At 33.1% G+C, this 21,963-nt stretch overlaps 1 protein-coding gene across 1 annotated transcript in view; it reads left to right on the forward strand.

Annotated features, from left to right (window-relative positions):
- Positions 1-21,963, forward strand: part of LOC138698918 (uncharacterized) — a 72,780-nt gene that overhangs the window by 7,182 nt on the left and 43,635 nt on the right. Inside the window, exon 2 of the mRNA XM_069825114.1 lies at positions 13,768-14,351. Coding sequence (XP_069681215.1) covers positions 13,768-14,351 — 584 coding nt within the window. The remainder of the gene's footprint in view (positions 1-13,767; positions 14,352-21,963) is intronic.

A 21,963-nucleotide genomic window follows, 5' to 3' on the forward strand; every position in this document is an offset into this window, starting at 1 on the left:
TCGCTGCATTGATGAAGTATGGGTGGAGCGCAGAAAACAATTCTCTCCGGCACCGGGACTCGAACCCGGGTTTTTAGCTCTACGTGCTGACGCTTTATCCACTAAGCCACGCCGGAATCCAGTTCCGATGTCGGATTGAATCCTTTCAGTTTAAGTTCCACCTCTTAGTTTCACTTTAGTGGCCAACCCTCATGCACTATGTCACAGATGTGTAACAGTGGCATAATGTCCAACACACTATGTGCAAAGGTGCACTCATTACAGTGACTAAGTGGCCGGGATCCGACATAATGAGCGCCGTGTTGAATCACTACGTGATTAATTATTTACGCATATCATCTCCACCCCACCTATCCTTCACCATATAGTAATGCAGAATTCCTGCACGGAAATATCATACGTACTTCGGTACATTGCAATAATTCACTGCATTGTCCTGTGGCTATACTTAAAAAAAGCGCATAAAGTGAAAATCGACATCCGAGCGAGTTACGAATTTTTATAATTAAAGTAACGTTATGTGGCTTTAAGTTTAATATAGAATAATAGGATACAAAAACCAACGTTATGAGTTAAATAAAATAAGCAAAATGTGTAACATTAAAATATCCAAACGCAAGGGAAAAGTTATGATATTACATTTGACGTTTGCGACCAGACCAAAAATTATTATTTAGACCTAAAACAAGGTTATTGAACAAGTCTTACACGTCATATATTTAGGCTGCGATGAAAGGATATGAAATAGACTAATACCTAAATCATAAAATAAAAAATTGCAAGCTATCTGTGGCAGAACCCAGAGAATCCTGAAGGCTATAGCCAAGAAATACATACAGCTAAAATTTAACTCCGTTATAGGACTACTGTTTTACTTCATGAGAGTGAGACATGGATATAAAAACAGAACACATAAAACACAAGCAGTAGAATTGTGATTCCACCTATTGACCAAAGAATGCACATTAATGAAGACAAGAGAAGAATAAACTATTCATTCAGAAAGTGACGAACTGCAGAGAGAATTGGATACTTCATCCGGAACACCAAAGCAGATTTTGGAAGAGAGACCGAAATTACGACAATCGACGTGACTCCCATGAGAAATATGAAGCAATATTAAACCGGAAGAGATAATTATCTAATCCTCGATGAAAGAAGAATAGGACGAATGATGATGATCATTAGGGCCCGGAAGTTGATGACTTAAAAATCACAGAAAAATTGCCTATAAAATGACCTTGAATTTCTGAAAATATGACATTAAAATTAAAGACAATGACCACGATTATAACGGTAAAATAAAATAAAAAACAGTATACTTTCATCTATGGAAAATACATTGTCACCAAAGTCAGTCACTAACTGTCGCAAAATAACTTTGCTTTGTTATACATTCGGAATTTTCATGTCTTCACTTGTGAGATACAATATGCTGACTGAGAGCACTGTGGCTGCAGCATTTGTTCTGTTTTGTTGAAAGGGAGAAGCACGTAACACACGTGATCAGAAGTCAAGAGTGATGCAACCATAAGGAAAATTCCTGTATTACACAATCGAATTGCGTAAGCAATCTGCAGTAGATTCTCGAATATAGACTAAAACTACATCGTAAAAAAACCGTTCATAAGGAGAAAAGGGCAAAGAAAAACTACAAAAAATGTGCAACATTTCCTAAAAATGACCAATAGGCAATAAAAGACCGAAAATCCAAAATTATGCAAAATAAAAGTAGGCTATATTGGTTCGTGTTGAAGTGAAACGCGTTTGTATTGTATTCTGCATTGTCTGTGATGTCTGAGAAAAAAGATGATATTTCACCAACTTCCGAGCCCTATGATCATAATGAAGTTGGCGAATCACTTTATTCGCCAATAGAGCACTTGAAAATCGTGTTACGATTTGTGTAAATCTCGAAAATTTATCCAACCATGTAATTTATACAAGAGGCATCGAAGACACGCTAGAGTTCAAACTCGAAAACGAGTTCTGTTCGCTACCCCTAGACCACACCGGTGACTTGACTGTTGTTCAAATAATAGCATCAAGAATTAATAACCAGCGGACAATTTGTTAGATCAATTTACCAATGGCTTCACGCAACGGAATCGACAGAAAAGAGATAATTCAGATTTTAGGTAACGTGATCCTGATGATTAAAATTCTGTAAATAAGTTCCAAAATGTTTTCTTCAGACAGAAAAACATAACAAGGAACAAGAATGAACAGAGGGTAAAGGTTTGTAATATTGTGATATGAGTAATTTTGTGATAGTTCTTTTTGAGAATTTATTACAATTTTACTGAGCTAGGGGAAGATCGATTTTTTTGCGTCAATGTATTAAGGGAATGTTCGTGGATAAGTTTCTTAACAAAACCGGTACTTCTCTCGCTCAGTAAAATTGTAATAAATTCTCGAAAAGAACTATCACAATATCACTCGTATCACAATATTACCAACCTCTATCCTACAGTCAAACTGATGCCAAATAGAAAATCTTTATCGTGTGAAGGTTATGAATATGCGTGCTTCAGTTCCTCCAAGTCCAACATTTTGCTGTAATTGTTTTGTACTTCAAAAAGTATATCATAACTGAAAAACTAATATATTATTTCTTTGTCATGTTTCCTTTCTCTTGTGCGACTCACTTGACAGCTTAATGGCCAGTTTCCTTTACGCCTTTACAAAAGTATAGAATTAAATCATAGCACGAATAAAAATTAATAGTCCCAATCATGTAATATATCGTGCAGCCTGATAAGGGCAGAACTATTACTTTCAGGTGCTGTCACAGAGAACGTTTACTTTCAATTGAGAGCTAAGTGAAATAACTTATGTAACGTATAATTATACACACGAGATAGTAATTGTATGTACACTCTATCTCATCTTCACTGTAAAAATAAGAGTGAAAGGAAAACACAGTGTGTTAGCTTATAAAAAGTATAAGTTTACCGCGAACGTTAAATGCATATTTTAATAATGGACACAAAATAGCATCAATATTATATAAAATGGCTCTTCTTTATTGATAAAATTGAAATTACAGTATATATTATGTTTCTAAACAAATATTAAAACATAAGATATTGCATGGCTAAAAATGAGGTAGATTCCGATTAAAAGTGGAAATTAATTCCCCTTTCACAGAAAAGTTGAATGTATCCCTCCGTGCTATGCTGATCACATAACTATGGAGTGTACTTGTGAATTCCTCATGTTAGCTAACAATCGCCAAAAATGAAATTCACATTACTTAATACCACAACAATTTTACTAACAATAAATTTGGTCCAAAATTCACTAGGGATATCCGACAAAGCAAGTATAATGAATTCCTATGGTTGATAAATTGATGACAATAGTATTAAACATCTCCACAAGAATACCAAACAATCGAAAATACATAGACTTCTTTAAAAGCCAGAAAACATATTCAAGAAATAAAAATATATCTGAAAATGAAAATACAATTAAGCTCATTCGAAAATAACAGGAGTTGTTTTTGTATCAAAATATTAAGACAACATTGAAATACGTGTAATAGGCATGTTGTTTTTCAATTATTAATAGCTTCGAAATTAAGAAAAATTACAAAATCCACATCATACAGAGTTCTAAATCTTCTAGGAGCGATGGAAAATTCATTACTATATTATATTAACATTAAATAAGACTTGGATAATTTATGATTAGAGAGAGAGAAAACTGTTAATAATCGGAATGAATTTCACGTAAATAACGCAATAATTTACACAAAAGTAGCTTGAATGTCTGTTATTTATTACTACATTATTTATAATAGTAGTCCACACCTGTGGAGTAACGGTCAGCGCGTCTGGCCGCGAAACAAGGTGGCCCGGGTTCGAATCCCGGTCGGGGCAAGTTACCTGGTTGAGGTTTTTTCCGGGGTTTTCCCTCAACCTAATACGAGCAAATGCTGGGTGACTTTCGGTGCTTGACCCCGGACTCATTTCACCGACATTATCACCTTCATTCCATTCAGACGCTAAGTAACTTAGATGTTGATACAGCGTCGTAAAATAACCCAATAAAATAAAAAAAAATGAAAAGTGTATAAAAGTTGCCAAAACCGTCGAAATAATAAATAAGTTAAAACCATATCATATTTTGACGTTAAACCGCGTTCATGACCACTGTACGAACATCTCAACTTATTCCGATCGAAGGTAATATAAAACAAGAAAAGCTGCATCTAAGACTCTCAAAACTAGTGTTCAAGTTTGAAAATCTTATATAGGAGACGACTTTTAATCCTCAACTGGTATCGCTTTTTAAGTGCACATTACGATATCAAGCAATATGTGTCTATATTGACCCATAGATACCAGTTGAGGGTTAATAGAAGTATTTCATATGTTATATATTTTTTAACACATAGGTTTCTTTTAAGTTATTACATAGGCCTACTGGTATCTTGGGACATCGGGATGCTATAAAAAATAGAAAATGTTTGTTTTCGCTTTACAGCCGATAACATTTCGTGTTTCAGTAATTTACTTGGGAGTGCTGCACAAAATCCTGAAATATTGATAATCTGTATACCTAGTCTAATTCTTTACCAAAAATTCAATAAAAGAAAAAATTTGAATTCTCATCTTTCAACGCGTACCTATTATCACTTTACATGTTCTATTGCCTTAAAAAGTTAAACCTTAGTTATTAATCCTTAAATTGGCAAAACTTCATTTCTCACACTAGTTTATTAAACCGTGTCGGACTGTAAGGAAAACAACTATCGCAATGTTCATATTTTATATGTCGTACAATATTATAGTATTGTGAAATTTTAATTTTCCTACCAATTTTTTTTATTGCACTATTAAAATTATAGCATACTAGCTGAAAGCACCCGGCGTTGCACGGGTTTTCCTTTCTGCTTCTATTTTTAATTAAACTGGTTATTACAATTTCGGAAATCTCGGAAACCTAATTATAGACAACCAAAACGAATTGTCTTTATTAAGCTAAAGGATGGTTCACAATAAACCGGGAACGGAAACGACAACAAGAACGAGAACGGAAATAATATTAAAATAAATGTATTTAAATATGAGCATTCACAATAGTTAACTGTGAATACTCACATTTAAATACATTTATTTTAACAATATTTCCATTCTCGTTCTTGTTGTCGTTTCCGTTTCCGGTTTATTGTGAACCAGCCTTAAGATTAATCTTCACTTAACGTCAGTTAGACGAATTGATGACCTCCTTAGCGAAATGCCTGCCACCGTTAACTCAATTTAAAACAGTTGTAAATCAGGCACCGAAAAGAAAACATGTCACCATGTGCCCGACGTTCAACGGTTTTTTTATTTATATATTTATTTGTTTTTATTTATTTATCCTGGTGTAGTTAAGGACATTAGGCCTTCTCTTCTACACCGCCAGAAATACAAATAAAATAATAGAAAAATCAAGCTATGAACAAAGTAAAACTCAACGAAAATATGATTTCTTTTCCTCTTTCTGATCAGTTTCAGCATCGAATCAATAATTATGCAGACCTACATATATAATTTAATTTATATTGGAAGATTTTTTACCCCTTAATCGCTGTACACCCACTTATATCATACCCAGTTCTTTATATCCCTTGGAAAACTATGTATATCTCAGAAATTCAGAACATATTAAATATTAATTCTTATTTTATAGACAGAATACAGATACAGTATAAACTTGCAATAAGTCATTTTTTTAACATAGAGACTAATTATCTGAGAGACGTATAGGCTTAACGGTATTTTAGAAATTAAGAGATTGTTGTTTCCACAATGCATAACATACTACATTTGCAACGTGATTATACAGATATAATTTCGTAGTAACATATTTTCGGACGTGAACAACAATATTTTGAGAGACGTATATTTTAGGATTAATGCAGTGTTATTTTCAGTCGCCTTAGGTACATTCACATACTATATTAGCAACATGACAGAAATATCATTGAATTTCTTTTTGATATGTGTAAAATCTTTTTTTTCCCCTCCTTTGCATAAAATATAGTCGAGGATGTGACAAAAACACGTAGTTTTTAAGTCAATGTTCTGCAACTTGGAGCTACTGTCTTTGAACTTAATTTTAATATGGCCATTGCAAATGTTAGTCGCACTGAAATTGCAGTTTCTTAAAATCGAATGGGTATCATAGCAATACGTGAGATAAAAACATCTTCTCCTTTCGTTTTTCCAGTTAATATTACCACTTCTATTACGTTTCGCATGAGTTCTTCACACCAATTTTTGCTGGTGCATAATTTTGGTGGGTCAATATTTCGCAATAGTACTTCTGGTTATTCAATATTAAGTAAATTATGTTGTAGCAATCCTTGTAGTTTGAAAGAATTCTAGAATTCAGTTGGATAAAACACAGTCTGCTCACTATTTACAACTGCATCGAGATATTCATAATACGATCCTGGACTATTAAAGATACTTATTGCACGAATTATCTAGTTTTAGCCTTCATGATGTGTATCAACAATGTTATTTAATTTCGTGTTATAATGGCCTCGTGAAAGTCGATGATGAATACAACAGAAAATAATAAAGAACAAATTGACTGTAGAAGATTGCATTCTAATATTATACATGAATGTTTGATAGTATTTATTTATATATATTTTTTATTTTTTAATTAATTTGACGTCCATTTGCACAACTTTAATATAGCCTACGTTTTTCTCCTGGTTATGAAGGTTAAATGTGCAAACTTTGGCACATATCGGTCAAAGCGTGTAGATTTGTATAGAGAACATAGGCATAGGCCTACATACATACATACATACATACATACATCTCTAAAATAGTGTTGTATAATGTATTTAAGAGATCCAACAGTAGCATAGATGTTAACACGTTGTAAATAGTAAATTTAGGGAAAGTAGGTTAATTTGTTAAATAGTGTATTTCTAAACATAGTTTTTAAAATGATTAGCAATAGTATTGTTTTTTTATCTGTAAATAGAAAAGGAATAGGTACTAAAATAGTGTTGTACAAAGTATTTAAAAGCCTGAACAGTAGCATAGATGTTAACATGTTGTAAATAGTATATTTAGGGAAAATAGAATAGGCTAGCAATAATGTGTATACATTGTATTCGAAAGAGTTAGCAATATTGTAATGTGTAGTCTATTAGCATGTAGTATTGCATTTTTTTAATGGATCATGCTTGTAAACAAGGTTTAAAAAAATACATACATACATACATGCATACATGCATACATACATACATACATACATACATACATACATACATACATACATACATACATACATACATACATACATACATACATACATACATACATACATACATACATACATACATACATATTCACTTTTATAATATATTAAGATAGCCTATTAACTTGTTGTATCCTATAGGATGCTTTGCGAATTTAAGGGTTAACTACCACACAATGACGCCAGCGAGAGCGTGGGCTGCAAAACGTGAAATCAAACAATTGACGTGTGTGTGGCGCTTACTGTCATGGTTTTAACAGGTAGTCATTGTGTGCACCTGGCTAGAACTATAATGAAATTCGTATGTTTCGTGTTGACATGGACTCACTTGTGTTTGCCTTGTTGGCTGTTGCTTGAAAAGGAGGATGATAATGATTTAAGATTACTGTAATGATTATTGTAAGATTGAGGGTTCTGCAAATATAGTCAGTAGAATGCATTTCCAGGCATTTTCCCAGGCAATCTTCTCCTTATACGAATTCTTGTTAACGTCATAAATAACAGGAAACTACACACAATCTATTAATAATTTCCCTTCAAGCCTTTCTTCGAAACTCACGATACAACGACAAATACTATAGGCCTATAATATAAACAATACTGTACAAAAACTCTATCCTGTTATAAAGAATATAGGTGTATCATTACTAGGGGGTAGGAAGTATATGCACTATAAAGTAGTATTTCTAGTTCTCATGTAATACCAGGCTTCCATGCGCGTCTGATATCAGATATTTCTAGGCCCTATCTGTTTTTGGAAGCATTGCATATTATGTCGAATCACGGAGGACTTAAAAAAAAGGAAACATTAAGGTGCATCTACACGGTTAAACTTTTCTTTCAACTTTAAGCATTTAAGCAATGCATGCAAGAGTGAACGAAACGCATTCAATTGTGCAAGCTTTTTTTTTTTCACTAAAAATGAGAGCGTATACGGCAATTGAAAGCTACTCATCGCCGGTGTGTATCTTGTGTGTATTTCGTTCAACAGGTCCACACCTGTGGAGTAACGGTTAGCACGTCTAGCCGCGAAACCAGGTGGCCCGAGTTCGATTCCAGGTCGGGAAAAGTTACCTGGTTGAGGTTTTTTCCAAGGTTTTTCCTCAACCCAATACGAGCAAATGCTGGGTAACTTTCGGTGTTGGACCCCAGACTCATTTCACTGGCAATATTACCTTCATCTCATTCAGACGCTAAATGACCTAAGCTGTTGATAAAGCGTCGTAAAATAACCTACTAAAATAAAAAAAATCGTTCAACAGTAGCATGTAGCAAGCAGCTGATTGTTTTAGGCGGCCCCCAATAAACTGAAAATTCATTTGTTTGGTGATGTTGGACATTTTAAGCTGAAAATGACGGCAAGTACGAGTGCCTATGGAGTGTTCAACTATATATATATATATATATATATATATATATATATATATATATATATATATATATATATATACACACGGCGCACCGTGTAGAAGACACAAAATCTGCATGCATATTAATTGAACGTTCGTTTGCAACTTGAGTATTTCAATGTTATCCCCAGATTGAATGCGTAAACGTATGGAAAACTGAACCGTGTAGATGCATTTTTACGCAGCGAGTATTACGCACAGACGCTGCGCAACAGTCATGCGCGTGGCTATTAAAATCCAGTCTCCTAAATAAGAACAGATCTGACTTTTGCGTGCCGCAACACACTCACACAGGCATCACTGCGTGGTTTTTAAGAGCCCAGGCGATACAGTTGTTCCTATTAAATCCGAAGTTCGGTGGTTAAGGTCCTTACTTACAAGTGGCTTTTAAGGAACCCGAAGGTTCATTGCCGCCCTCACATAAGCCCGCCATCGGTCCCTATCCTGAGCAAGATTAATCCAGTCTCTATCATCATATCTCACCTCCCTCAAATCCATTTTAATATTATCCTCCCATCTACGTCTCGGCCTCCCTAAAGGTCTTTTTCCCTCCGGTCTCCCAACTAACACTCTATATGCATTTCTGGATTCGCCCATACGTGCTACATCCCCTGCCCATCTCAAACGTCTGGATTTAATGTTCCTAATTATGTCAGGTGAAGAATACAATGCGTGCAGTTCTGCATTGTGTAACTTCCTCCATTCTCCTGTAACTTCATCCCTATTAGCCCCAAATATTTTCCTAAGCACCTTATTCTCAAACACCCTTAACCTATGTTCCTCTCTCAGAGTGGAGTCCAAGTTTCACAACCAAGTCAACCTACACAAGTCAATTAATTATGTTCTCGATGTAGTTTTCTTCGGAAGGGAAATACATTAAGGCACCTAGAACGATAGGTCCATTACATATATGAATAGCGCTAAACCTTATTATTTAATAAGCAGACTTTAGGCAATATTTGCCGATTAGATAGGCCTATATAAAAATTAACTATGCCAATCAACAACGTCTGCATCGGTTATCTTATCGAAGAGAATAATGCATTTTTAATTATAGTTACACCTGAAGAATGAAGTTCAAGGTGACAGACTGGTCAAGCACGTGAGAGTTTTCGTCGATGTCTTTGGAGGTGATAGTAAACAACAAATGAAATTAGAGGAAGGTGAATTTCTTCATCAGAAAGACTCTGTATGTCGCTGATTTGCAGAGAACTGGTTTACGTTTAACGCAAACATTTCCAAACAGAGACAACCACAAGTTCAGCTTTTGAATTGCTATAATAAACAAAGATAAAGGCACAGTGCTCTGAAGTCCTCCACGACTCTCAATCTTCTAGTAGATTTACCTTTGTGTAAAGAACACTTCAATTTTAAATTAATATTTTGAATCATTCTGGAATAAAAAAAGTGAACTATGAATACCATGGATACATAAGTTTAGATCTTTTAACGATTTTTTTTTCAAATTAAATTTAACCTAGTAGTGCATTAAGTCTAGTGAAACTCTACAATATCATTTTTACTCTATGCAACAATCTGTAAGGAGAACACGTACTGCGAGCGATCGTTGTTCTGTCCACGAAACACGTCGAAAATCTCGTCTCCGAATTTGTGTTTCGGTAATTAAATATCTGAGTTATTATTTTAAGGAAACGTAACAGGATATTTAAAGTAAAGTGCGCTTCAATTATTTTAGAACAATGTTTGGAGTCAATCTGGAACGAAAAGAAAATTGCTCAGTTATCGATAATCGTTTCTGAGAGTAATTATAGACTACATACATAGAGCAAGATAAGCGCTAGAATGGTAAAACTTTATGTGCGATATTTTTGTTAAAACTGTTTCGTTGATGATGATAAAAAATTCTGATATCATTATTCTGAAAACAACCACGATTTACAAGATTGTAAGTAAACAAAAGTAGAGGAAATTCTTAAGATCCAACAAAGATTGAAGATCAATATGCATACTTTATTGAATTGGCATCGGTAGCGCAGTCGGTATAGCGCTGGCCTTCTGTGCTCGAGGTTGCGGGTTCAATCCCGGCCAAGTGTGCTTAAATGCGACAGGCTCATGACAGCAGATTTACTGGCAAGTAAAAGAATTCCTGCGGGCCAAGTGTCACTTGAATCCACGCCCCAAAACAAACCACGCTCTTTACCCCGAGATTACGTCTCGCGCAGGTAGGTGGCATTCGGAACCAAAGACATAGGTAGGCCCAGGTTTTTTGTTGAAAATCTTTAAAATGTTCGGTCAAAAGTGGTTAAGATATGATAATTACGATTCTGACAATAATTTCGTGAAAATGTCGTTTTTTTTATTGCACCATGTAATGTCATTCATACACAATCTCAATGAAAAATAATCTTATACACGACATAGTATTTGCAACATTTATGGCGAAATAAATATAATATTAATAATAATAATGACAATAATAATAATAATAATAATAATAAGAAGAAGAAGAAGAAGAAGAAGAAGAAGAAGAAGAAGAAGAATTTCACTATTTGTAATTCAGCTTTATTTTTACTTAATCTAATTCTGCTTTATACAAAAACTCAGTCATCAATGGTCTTGTAGCCATTAAGGGTACTAAGGGCAGATTTCACCAAACTTATTTAACTTTAATTGTTATTTAAAGTTTTTTTAATTACACGTAAACGGACAAAGCATTTTCACCAATACAAATTGGACTTTAAGCTTTTATTAAATTAAATTTAAGTTAATTGGTTAACATTTGGTCATTTTAATAATTAATCCGGCATTAACGACAATAAGGCGAGGACATTAAGCATTGTAAAATTTTAATAATACAGAAGGTAATTTAGAATTTGTAACTGATAGTTAAGTACTTCATAACATTTAAATGATACATTTATTGAAGAAACGTTTAATCAATCTTCTGGTTTCCTAAAGTACGGCAACTCCAATTACTGAAGACATTGGTTTCCTCACATTGAAATCCGTTTCTGCTTATTTTCAATCATTTTTCTTTTCTTTCTAAGTCTATTCATCCGTCTTTTTGTTTGGATGATTTTAATATATTTTGAAGTTATATCTATTTGTGACGATATTTTATTGTCGTAATACAACTCACTGTAAAGGTCAATGCTTACATTAACAAAACACATGGCATTCGAAATTACTATTTTACTACGATTTTGAATGCGGTGATGACTTAATTGGAAGCCACCGGCGTAGCTCGGTCGGTTAAGGCACTTACCTGCCGATCCGGAGTTGCGCTCGGGCGCTGGTTCGATTCCCGCTTGGGCTGATTACCTGGTTTGGTTTTTCCGAGGTTTTCTCCAACCGTAAGGCAAATGTCAGGTAATCTATGACGAAACCTAGGCCTCATCTCGCCAAATATCATCTCGCTATCATCAATCCCATCGACTCTAAATAACCTTGTAGTTGATACAGCGCCGTTAAATAACGAAGTAAAAAAAGACTTAATTGAAAATTAAATTAATTGTGTTTATTTTAAATGCACATTAGTTTGGTGAAATGCAAACGAATTAAATATCAATTAACTTCCGTATTTAAGTTAAATTACAATTAGGCCTACTTAGTTATGGATTAGTAACATGTTGATGAAATCGGCCGTAAGAAAATCCCCAAATAATATTTGTCTCCATTTGTTCTGCACCTAATATCTTAAAATATAACATACTGTATTTCTTTAACATACTTTTGAAAATATCATTTTTTTCGTTTTTAACACAGAAATGAGACTGAAAATTCGCGGCAAATTTACTGTCATAAATCAGTTACATTATGATGAAACTTTCCTTGGTGCATCTACGTCACATTTCGCGTTGGTTGCTAATTTAAAAAAAACAGGCCTTGATTAGATTTGAATCATCACTCCTCGATATGCATATTTTCTGAAAATGTTACATTTTAAAGTATTGTAGTCTGAATTTGAAACTGTTTGAAGTGAACTTTTATTTTTTATCCCACCTCTACTTGAATATATTATCACCATCACTTGTTCCAAGCGCGATACACAATATTTCTGAGTGCAAAAACCATTGTATAAACCATTTAATCTTAGATCAGAGGTTAAATTGATCCTTGTTTCAGCTGAACTTGGAATTTTGTGTTGTATAAAGTCTAATCTGAGATTAATTTGTCTCAAACTAAAGTCAACTTTGACTGAAGAAATTTCTCCGATTAAGTTAGATGATCCAAGTTCAGTTATTTCTTTTCTGTTTGAAATATAACGAGTGACAGATTGTGCAAATAAAATATCCATTATTATTAATATTAATAGATATGTTAGGTACATTTATATATATTTCTTTCAATTTCTTGCCTTAATACACAAACATTCTTATATTTTATAAGGCTCTATCGTGTTCAGCAGTATCAAATAACATAACCTATAATTATATTATGTTTATAACAACCATATTAATGGATATGATAGGTACATTCATAAATGTTGAATTAACTGTATTACTAAACGAAAATTGTCGTTTTATAAAGCTTTATTATGTTCAGCAGTATCAAACACCACAACATGATAACAACTTGGAGAATAGTCAACCTTCTTCTTATTGTCCGCCATTATTTACATTGAAAAAAAAAAAAACCAGTGTCTCCAACAGAGTGTAATACGGAAAGTCGCCAAAAAGTAGTTGTAAAGTCGCTAGATTTCTCATTATCAACAAAGAAAGATTAAATTTTATCGCTATTGGGGTGCTAAAAGGTCACTAAATCCCTATTTAAGCAATATAAAAGTTAAAAGAAATTTTTGTTGAAAAAGAGTTAAAATCGCTAGATTGGCAACACTGAACAAACCTGTATAACATGGTCCGCGCATCACGTATTTCACCTGTTTATGCGATGTTGCCAAATCCTTTTCACGTGAACTTAGATTGCATTTGAACCAAGGTAATTTGATCGCAGAAAAGTTTTATACAATAGAAGAAGTGTCTGAACTCGGTTTACTTTTCGATCTTCGATCAAAGTTGATCTCTAGTCAGGGAGTTTTATACAATTGGGCCTTAGACTAACAGTAGGCTTACATAATCTTTCATATAAATTCGGAAATAAATATGATATTTCTGGTTTTCAGGTGTTGACCCTCTTGGTTCTCGGCGTGGTGCTGGCCGAGGAGAAGAAAGAGACCAAACACGAGAAGAGAGGCCTGGAGGAGTTGGGCTATGGCGGCTACGAAGGCTTCGGCGGAGGTCACCACCAGATCGAAGAGCAGCACGAGCACGTCAAGACCATCGTCATCACAAAGGAGATCAAAGTACCTGTGCCACAGCCCTACCCAGTCGAAGTCATCAAGAAAATTCCCTATCCCGTCAAGGTCCCTGTCGAGGTCAAGGTGGAGAAACCATACCCTGTAGAAGTACCAAAGCCATACCCCGTATATGTGGAGAAGAAGGTGCCTTATCCCGTTGAGAAGAGAGTACCTTATCCCGTCAAGGTGCCGGTCAAGGTCCCTGTCCCTGTGAAAGTACCAATCCACGTTCCCAAGCCTTACCCCGTGCATGTCCCCAAGCCCGTCCCTGTTCCTCACCCAGTCTACATCGAGAAGAAGGTTCCAGTGTACATCAAGAAGCACGAGGGACACCATCAGGAGAGCTTCGAAGGTTTCGAGGGCTTGAGCTTTGAATCCGGTCACGGGGATTTTGGAGGCTACGGATCATTTTAGGATCCCCATTGAGGGCCACCACCTCGTTCATCTTCATCAGTATTGTCATCCTCATTGTCATTATCATTAGAGACATTATTCGTAATCTCAAGCATGCAACAATCGTGTTTCATATTATGTGCACGCATATATCACAGTTCAGTTTTTGTACACGTTACACAGTGTGAATAAATGTTATATTTTGTTCAACAGTTTAGTGACTTATACTCTTCCTTCATATCCTGTTCCTACCAATCACTCTTCTTTTATCATCTCCCAATAGCAGCAATATCAATAGTAGTAGTAGTAATAGTAGTAGTAGTAGTAGTAGTAGAAACAATAACAACAGTAATACTACTACTAATAATAATAATTTATTATTTATTTATTGATATTTATGTGCTCGACAACAGCCATTGGCCAATAAAAGTCCAGCGCAGTGATACAATTAATACATTAAAATGAACAACTATGGTACAAATTAAATACTTGAGTTAACAACAAAATAAAGAACATAGATTACAATAATTATTTACAAGAATTAATACTATAAAATATTAGGGAAAGGAGTTGATTTTTACTACCAATTTGTGTATAAGGATTATGCAAGTAATATTAGCAAAGGCATTGCCATATTCTAATACTTTTATACATTGAATGGATCGAAATCACCTACATGTAAATTAGCATGTTTAATACATCTGGAGATAGGCGAGAAAGATTTAAAATTTCTGATATAGAAGAGTTTGTGATGTCTCATGTCCTTCATAGGAATACGAAGGCTGACACTGTTTAAGAAAGATTGACTATTAATGTAACCTTAAAGGACCTTACATAAGAATAAGTAATCGAGATCATGACGTCTGGCATACAGGCTTCGACTTTTAAAGTGCTCGCATTTTCGATCATAGTTATACCCAGAGTTAGTAGGCAGGAATCTGTACGAACATAATGAAATAAATTTCCTTGGAATATTTTCCAGTTTTGCCGAATCAGAAGTAGTAATAGAGTTCCAAACTACAGATGCATATTCGAGTTTCGATCTCACTAATGTATGGTATAGTATTAAAAGAGAGTTAGGTGTTGAAAAAGAATAAGTAATAATAATAATAATAATAATAATAATAATAATAATAATAATAATAATAATAATAATAATAATAATAATAATAATAATAATAATAATAAAACTCACTACACATTGACAGCAAACGAAGGATAGAAAAAACTTAGGTTTAAAAAATTCACTATGAAAAAAAAAAGTTGATTTCCGAAACGATCAAACGGATGTTGATTGTCTCGTAACACAAAAAAGTTTAATTTTTCCTTTTCGACATCATGTGGTATGAAGGAAAATAATGTAATTAAAGATGTAAAAGAGAGTAGGAAAGTTAAGGTTTATTACGAAATATTCAGCATATAATATTATAAGCTAAGGTGTTTGCGGCCAACATCGACGGACGCATATCGCCGGCGATTATAAACGCTCGCGATGATCGTCAGGAAGTGGTTTCTCTAACAGCGTACATCGCTGTCAGTTCTCATTTGTTTTGTTTCATCCTTTTCATCATTACAGATAGTCATGTAAAATAGTAGACATAGGTCAAGGACTTTACAGAACAGTGAATAGGAATAAATCCAATATTTTGAAGATAACATTTATTCTAGAAGACGCCAATATCTACAGTATATTCAGCAAGCCTATTATAAAGGGAAGAAGCTGTAACGGGACAGTCCCCTTTTTGGCCCAATGTCCGATGTCCTCTTAATTTTTTTTCGGGACTCGCAAAAATTCCACATTTTGATCAAAGTTTATTTCATAATGTAAACATTAATAATTTTTCTAACTGATATTTACTTCATGAATTAGTATTGAAATTATTGTTTTGATATGTATAAATGTTTAAAAAGTGCAGTGCAAAGTACTTTAAAGAGACGTAACTAGTCATGAACAAACATTGTTTAAAGGCGATAGAATAGAGTTCATTCTTTCTTAATTCCCTTGATTGAATCTCACTTAATAAGCCTACATTTTTCAGCAACTTCTAACTTTAATTTCCTTACAAAACAGTCGACAATAAAAGTGTCTCTTATTTATAACTGCTACAGACTAAAAAATTCTTGATGTTTTGCTGCCATAACTCGATTCAATATTTCTACATGGCCTTCTCTAAATATCGATTATTGAACATGTATGCGGCGATGTGCGTCCTGAATTTGCTTGAGAAGCAACCTCCAGCGATCTGTGTCGCGACCAACGATCTGCGTTGGCGATCATCGCTGTAAAGAAACCGTGCACATTCACTTTAACTGCCAGCAACTCCAGGCGACAATCGCCAGCGATGTGCGCCCGACGATCGCCGTAAACAAACCACAGCTATAATGTCAAATAATAACATTTATTCCTACATTGAGCATGAAAATGTAGCCAATTTTTTTAGAAAATACGGTCCAAAGACACTTGGCAGAGACTGACACCTGTTCCTTATGCTTTACCTTGCCCCAAAAGTAACTGAGTATTCTCCAAAACTATGACAGATAGACAAACAAAGTTTTCTTCAGTCAAAAAAACAGACCCTGCTGAGTTCTTCGATACCTACAATAAGCAACTAGAATTGTATTCTTTTACTTGTCAATAATTTTATTAAGCACTGCAGAGAAAATTTCTCAACTTTATTTTTCCTCTTGTACCATTTTATTAGAAACTATTTCTTAGAACTTAATGAAGAATGTTATATACATTAGCTATTAGTGCTTTGACATTGTTGGTAAACTTTTTTTGTGACAAAGTCTTAATTATTGTTTTTTTTTTAATTTATTAGTTAACATAAACAAAATTATGAAAGTATTAATCCTAATAAATAATAACAGCCATAATACACGAACCAGCACTCCAGAAATAATATCGCTGGTAGATAAGAAGACAACATTCATACCTAAAAGACATTTTTCGTATCGGACACACATAACTTGCAGTAAAGTAGGAAGAAAATATTGGTACTCCTCTCGGCAACTGAGATTGAAACAAAATGGAAATAACAATCCAAACATTTTATGTTCGCCTTGTTGCCCACTGGCCCTATATCGGAATAGTAGGCACCAAGCCTTCATATTTTAAGACTATAAAAACAATCATACAAGTTTGTTTCTCAATACATGCAATACGACCGGATCATTCCTCAATGCTTGATAATTATTTTGTTTTGAAGCTGGTCGTCTACATCTACTAGAGCAACATGATTGCACAAATGAATTCTCCTATTATTAACTGAATCTCTTGGAACACGAAATGTACTATATTTATGCTATATCGTCTTGCTACACAAAACACCACCATTTAATATAAGAGATCACAATAAATAAATAAATAAATAAATAAATAAATAAATAAATAAATAAATAAATAAATAAGTAATTAAATAATGAATTAATTAAATAATGAAGTAATTAAATAATGAAGTAATAAAATAAGTAAGTAATAAAATAAGTAAGTAATAAAAAGTAATAAAATAAGTAAGTAATTAAATAATGAAGTAATTAAATAAACAAATAATTAAACAAACAAATAATTAAACAAAAATAATTAATTAATTAATTAATTAATTAATTAATTAATTAATTAATTAAACAAATAAAATAAATTAATAAATAAAATAAATTAATAAATAACATTAATTAATTAATAAAGAAAACAAATAAATAAAATTAAATAATTAAATAATTAAATTAAATAATAAAATAAAATAAATAAATAAATAATTAAATGAAATAAGTAAATAAATAAATAAATTAAATAAATTAATAAATAAATTAAATAAATAAATTAATAAATAAAATAATAAATTAATAAATAAAATAAATAAATAAATAAATAATAAATAAATAACATAGTAAGTAAATAAATAAGTAAATAAATAAACATATATTACATCTGTACAAAAGTTTTGGCTCCTGTTCTTTTCTTAGAAAATTTATTGCTTTCCTTGTGGCATTTAAATAAAGTATCCCTGTATATTTAATAAATATCCTATTATTTTTCTACGAAGTCGCTGTCATTTTCTACGCACCTGCGCCATCTATGAACGAGACACTGTATTCCAACCAGGTAAGAATCTTTATTGCGATTCCCGAAATCTGCAAGAACACTTTGTTTCAATTCATAATGGTGGATCCAGGTTTCGCACCGGGAGCAAACCTTTGTGTCACCAATTTTATTAATGAGAACTATCAAGGCTAATTTCTTGATTCTTACTGCAGCTTACAGTTCACGTGTTGTGATACGACGGTGTTCTTTGATGAGTGCGCCAATTCGACCCCTTTTGCATTCTGTCACTGTCGTTGCTGACCGGCCACCTCAAGGTCAGTCCACGATGTTGAATTCTCCACTCTTTAAGTGCCTCACCCAGCGTCTAACTGTACTGATGTCTACAGTGCTGTCACAATACACATTTCTTGAACGAATATCGATCTCACTCGAACTAGTTTTCTCCACACTGAGGAATTAAAGAACAATCTTTTTTATACGGTGTCGGTAACATCCACCCTTTTGAACAGCTACTGTTTCACTTCCATGTGGCGTATTGCATTGTCATTCCATATGGTGAGTCTAAAGACCTTGTGGTCACAAAATGAAATTCGCAATATTATGAGTCGCCAGGTTGGAAGAAAAAAAAGACGAGGCATCAGTTTCATATCAACCCGCGAAAAGAAATGCGCATATAAATAAAATAAATAAATATTGGTATTAGACAAATTCTGTTTTAGGTTAAAACAATACAGTTTGAAATTTTTCGACAAATTAAGATTAACCCTTAAATTGGCAAAATATTTGTCACATTAGTTTATTAAACCGTGTCGGATTGTAAAGAAAACAACTATCGCAATGTCCATATTTTATATGTTGTGCAACATTATATAGTATTGTGAAATTTTAATTTTCCTACTAATTTTTTTCTATTGTTTTATTAAAATTATAGCATACAGCCTATTAAAATCTGTTGTATCCTATAGGATACATTACCAATTTAAGGGTTAAGAAAGAAATATTACTAATGTACATGATCTATAAAAGCAGGTGTTAAAGCTGAAAACGTGTGGAATTGATAGGTTCGAAAACGGTGTGAATAAAATATAAAATCAGGAGATTTACATTTCGCAATTCCACGTGCGAAATTGGACTTGTAATATAATATAATATTATAATTATTCAAACTTTGTTACACAAATTCAATTTTATTTTATGCACTTTTTATCTATTTAGAAGCTTATTTTATATGCACATTTTTAACATAAACTTATAAATAGAATTCTGAAAAATAACATAGGCTTATAAACGACAGATCTGACAAATAAATCTTTCTTTCTCTAACTTCCGTAATTATCGAACCGATACAAAGTTCGGAAAGGATTGATGTTTCTGCATTTATGAAAAGGTACAAAGACCCAAAAATCTAGCACTAATTACGTTTAACATCGTGAAAGTGTGAAATTATATAAACATTTTCAAATACTCGTACATAGGCCTATTGTATTACATAAGTTTATCAATTAAATAAAGTAACACATTTTAGTTAAAATCTTCAAAGAATATAATATTTTGCAAAAATTCATGGTAAACGAATTCTATTAATTCCTGCCCAGTTGTGATTCATGTAGTGAAAAATGTGTGTTTCTTCAGAAATGAAATAATAATAATATTGTATTATAAATATTATCGAAAAGTATATAATAATATTGAAATATATATTAGTTTTGTCCTTTAAATGTGCAGAAATTTGATCCGAACAAATGTCACACTGTAAAATTCCTTTTCAGAACAAAAAATTACATTTTGTTCGGATCAAATTTGCATGTTTAAAGGACAAAACCAAAATTATTTCAATCATTTATTATCGTAATACATTGCTCTCTTCAACTGACTGAGCATATTGGAAATTCAATCAATGGCTTTCGTTAAACACGCTAGGAAATGTTTCATAAGAAACCATTTCTATCTCGAAAGAGAAGCAAAAACGAGCAAAATTGTATTAATTTTTTGTTAGAAATATCTCAAAGAATAACCCCATGAAAATAATTACATTACTTATGGTTCAGCCTGTATAATTAAAGTATAGTAATAAGAAATATAATAAGCTCCTAAAATCAATGGCACTGAAAACAGCAACAACGCGAAAGGGATATGCAAATTACGGGTAGGCTACGTCCTTTATTAATCAAGCAGTAAGAAGTAATGCTGTTTATTTATTTAATTTACCATAGCAACAATATTAGTGACATCAAGAACTGTCGAGATCAGAAAATCCCTTGCCTCACTCAAGGCGTTAGAAGTCGTCGTTGTCTCCAGTGGATACCTTCTCATGTTGGTATTTCAGGGAATGAGATCGCGGACTCCCTAGCAAAAAAGGGGTCCGAAATATTGTTACGGACGACCTCCCAACTTTCGTATCACAACTTGAAACGATTAGTTAACCGCTCATTTAAGAATGAGTTTCTCTCAGATCTTCAAATAAAGAGTGATGGCAAGAATGGGCTGGTCTTGTTGACAAGTCAGAGACACTTCCTGATCATCGCCGTAAAGAGACTGTAGCTGCCATAAGGATTGCCACAGGACACGATTGCCTGGCGGAATATTTATATAAACTGGGTATTTTACCATCACCTCAGTGCGTCGTTTGTAATGAAGAAAATTCTGTTATGAATTGGAAACATTTTAAATGTCTGTAAAAAAACTTGTAAATTTTAAATTCTCTATGGGGAGTTTGTACTGGTCTGCCAGAAACCAAACGATGTTGAATCAATCTGGTTGAGCATTAAATACATACATATATAACATTAAAAACAAAACAATTAGTGCAGAAATTCATGTGAAAATAAAATAAAGTTTTTGAATTTGAGTAGTCCTATATATATCAACTTTAAATGTCAATTTTCATAAATATATTACTACTACTATTTTTATATGAATTTATTCCAAAACCTCAACCACACAGTTAGAAATATATCCGAATGTGTTAGTTTTTGGGATAATAAGAATGTCTTATGTGTACAATCTAGAAAACGAACATTTTTCTTGTAATTTCGATGAACAGTAAATTATATAGGCCTATATTATATTTTTATAATTGTTCAAGCCTAACAGTTAACTCTTAAAACATATTATAATAACGGATATTTACTGTCATCCTCTGAGGGGTTTAGTGCTGAGAGAAATGCGGTTCCGACTAGTCTAGCGCGGTACTAGAGTGGGAGGGGACAGTGACAGCGGCAGTCTGGAAGGAAGTACAATCATACTGAAAACATTCGCCCAATTTACGAGAGCAGTATGCCTATTCGTTTTATAAGGTATTTTTGGCGAGATAGAGATACAACCATTCGTACTTACGTGTTCAGAGAAGTTAAGTATTGTAGAAAATTTTATTTATTTTTTATTTAAGTTATTTATTTATGGATTAACTTAGTCATGTATTTATTTACTACTTATTTATTATTTATTTTGGTGAAGTTAAGGCCATCACACCACCAGAAATACAAATACAATAAAATAAATAAAAAGAAAAATCATAATAAAACTAAAATAATATAAATGAAAAGAATCATAATATAAAATTGAGTGATTAGTAGAAATTGAAT

Source organism: Periplaneta americana, chromosome 4 (genome assembly GCF_040183065.1).
Source record: "Periplaneta americana isolate PAMFEO1 chromosome 4, P.americana_PAMFEO1_priV1, whole genome shotgun sequence".
Classification (NCBI taxonomy): Eukaryota; Metazoa; Arthropoda; class Insecta; order Blattodea; family Blattidae; genus Periplaneta; species Periplaneta americana.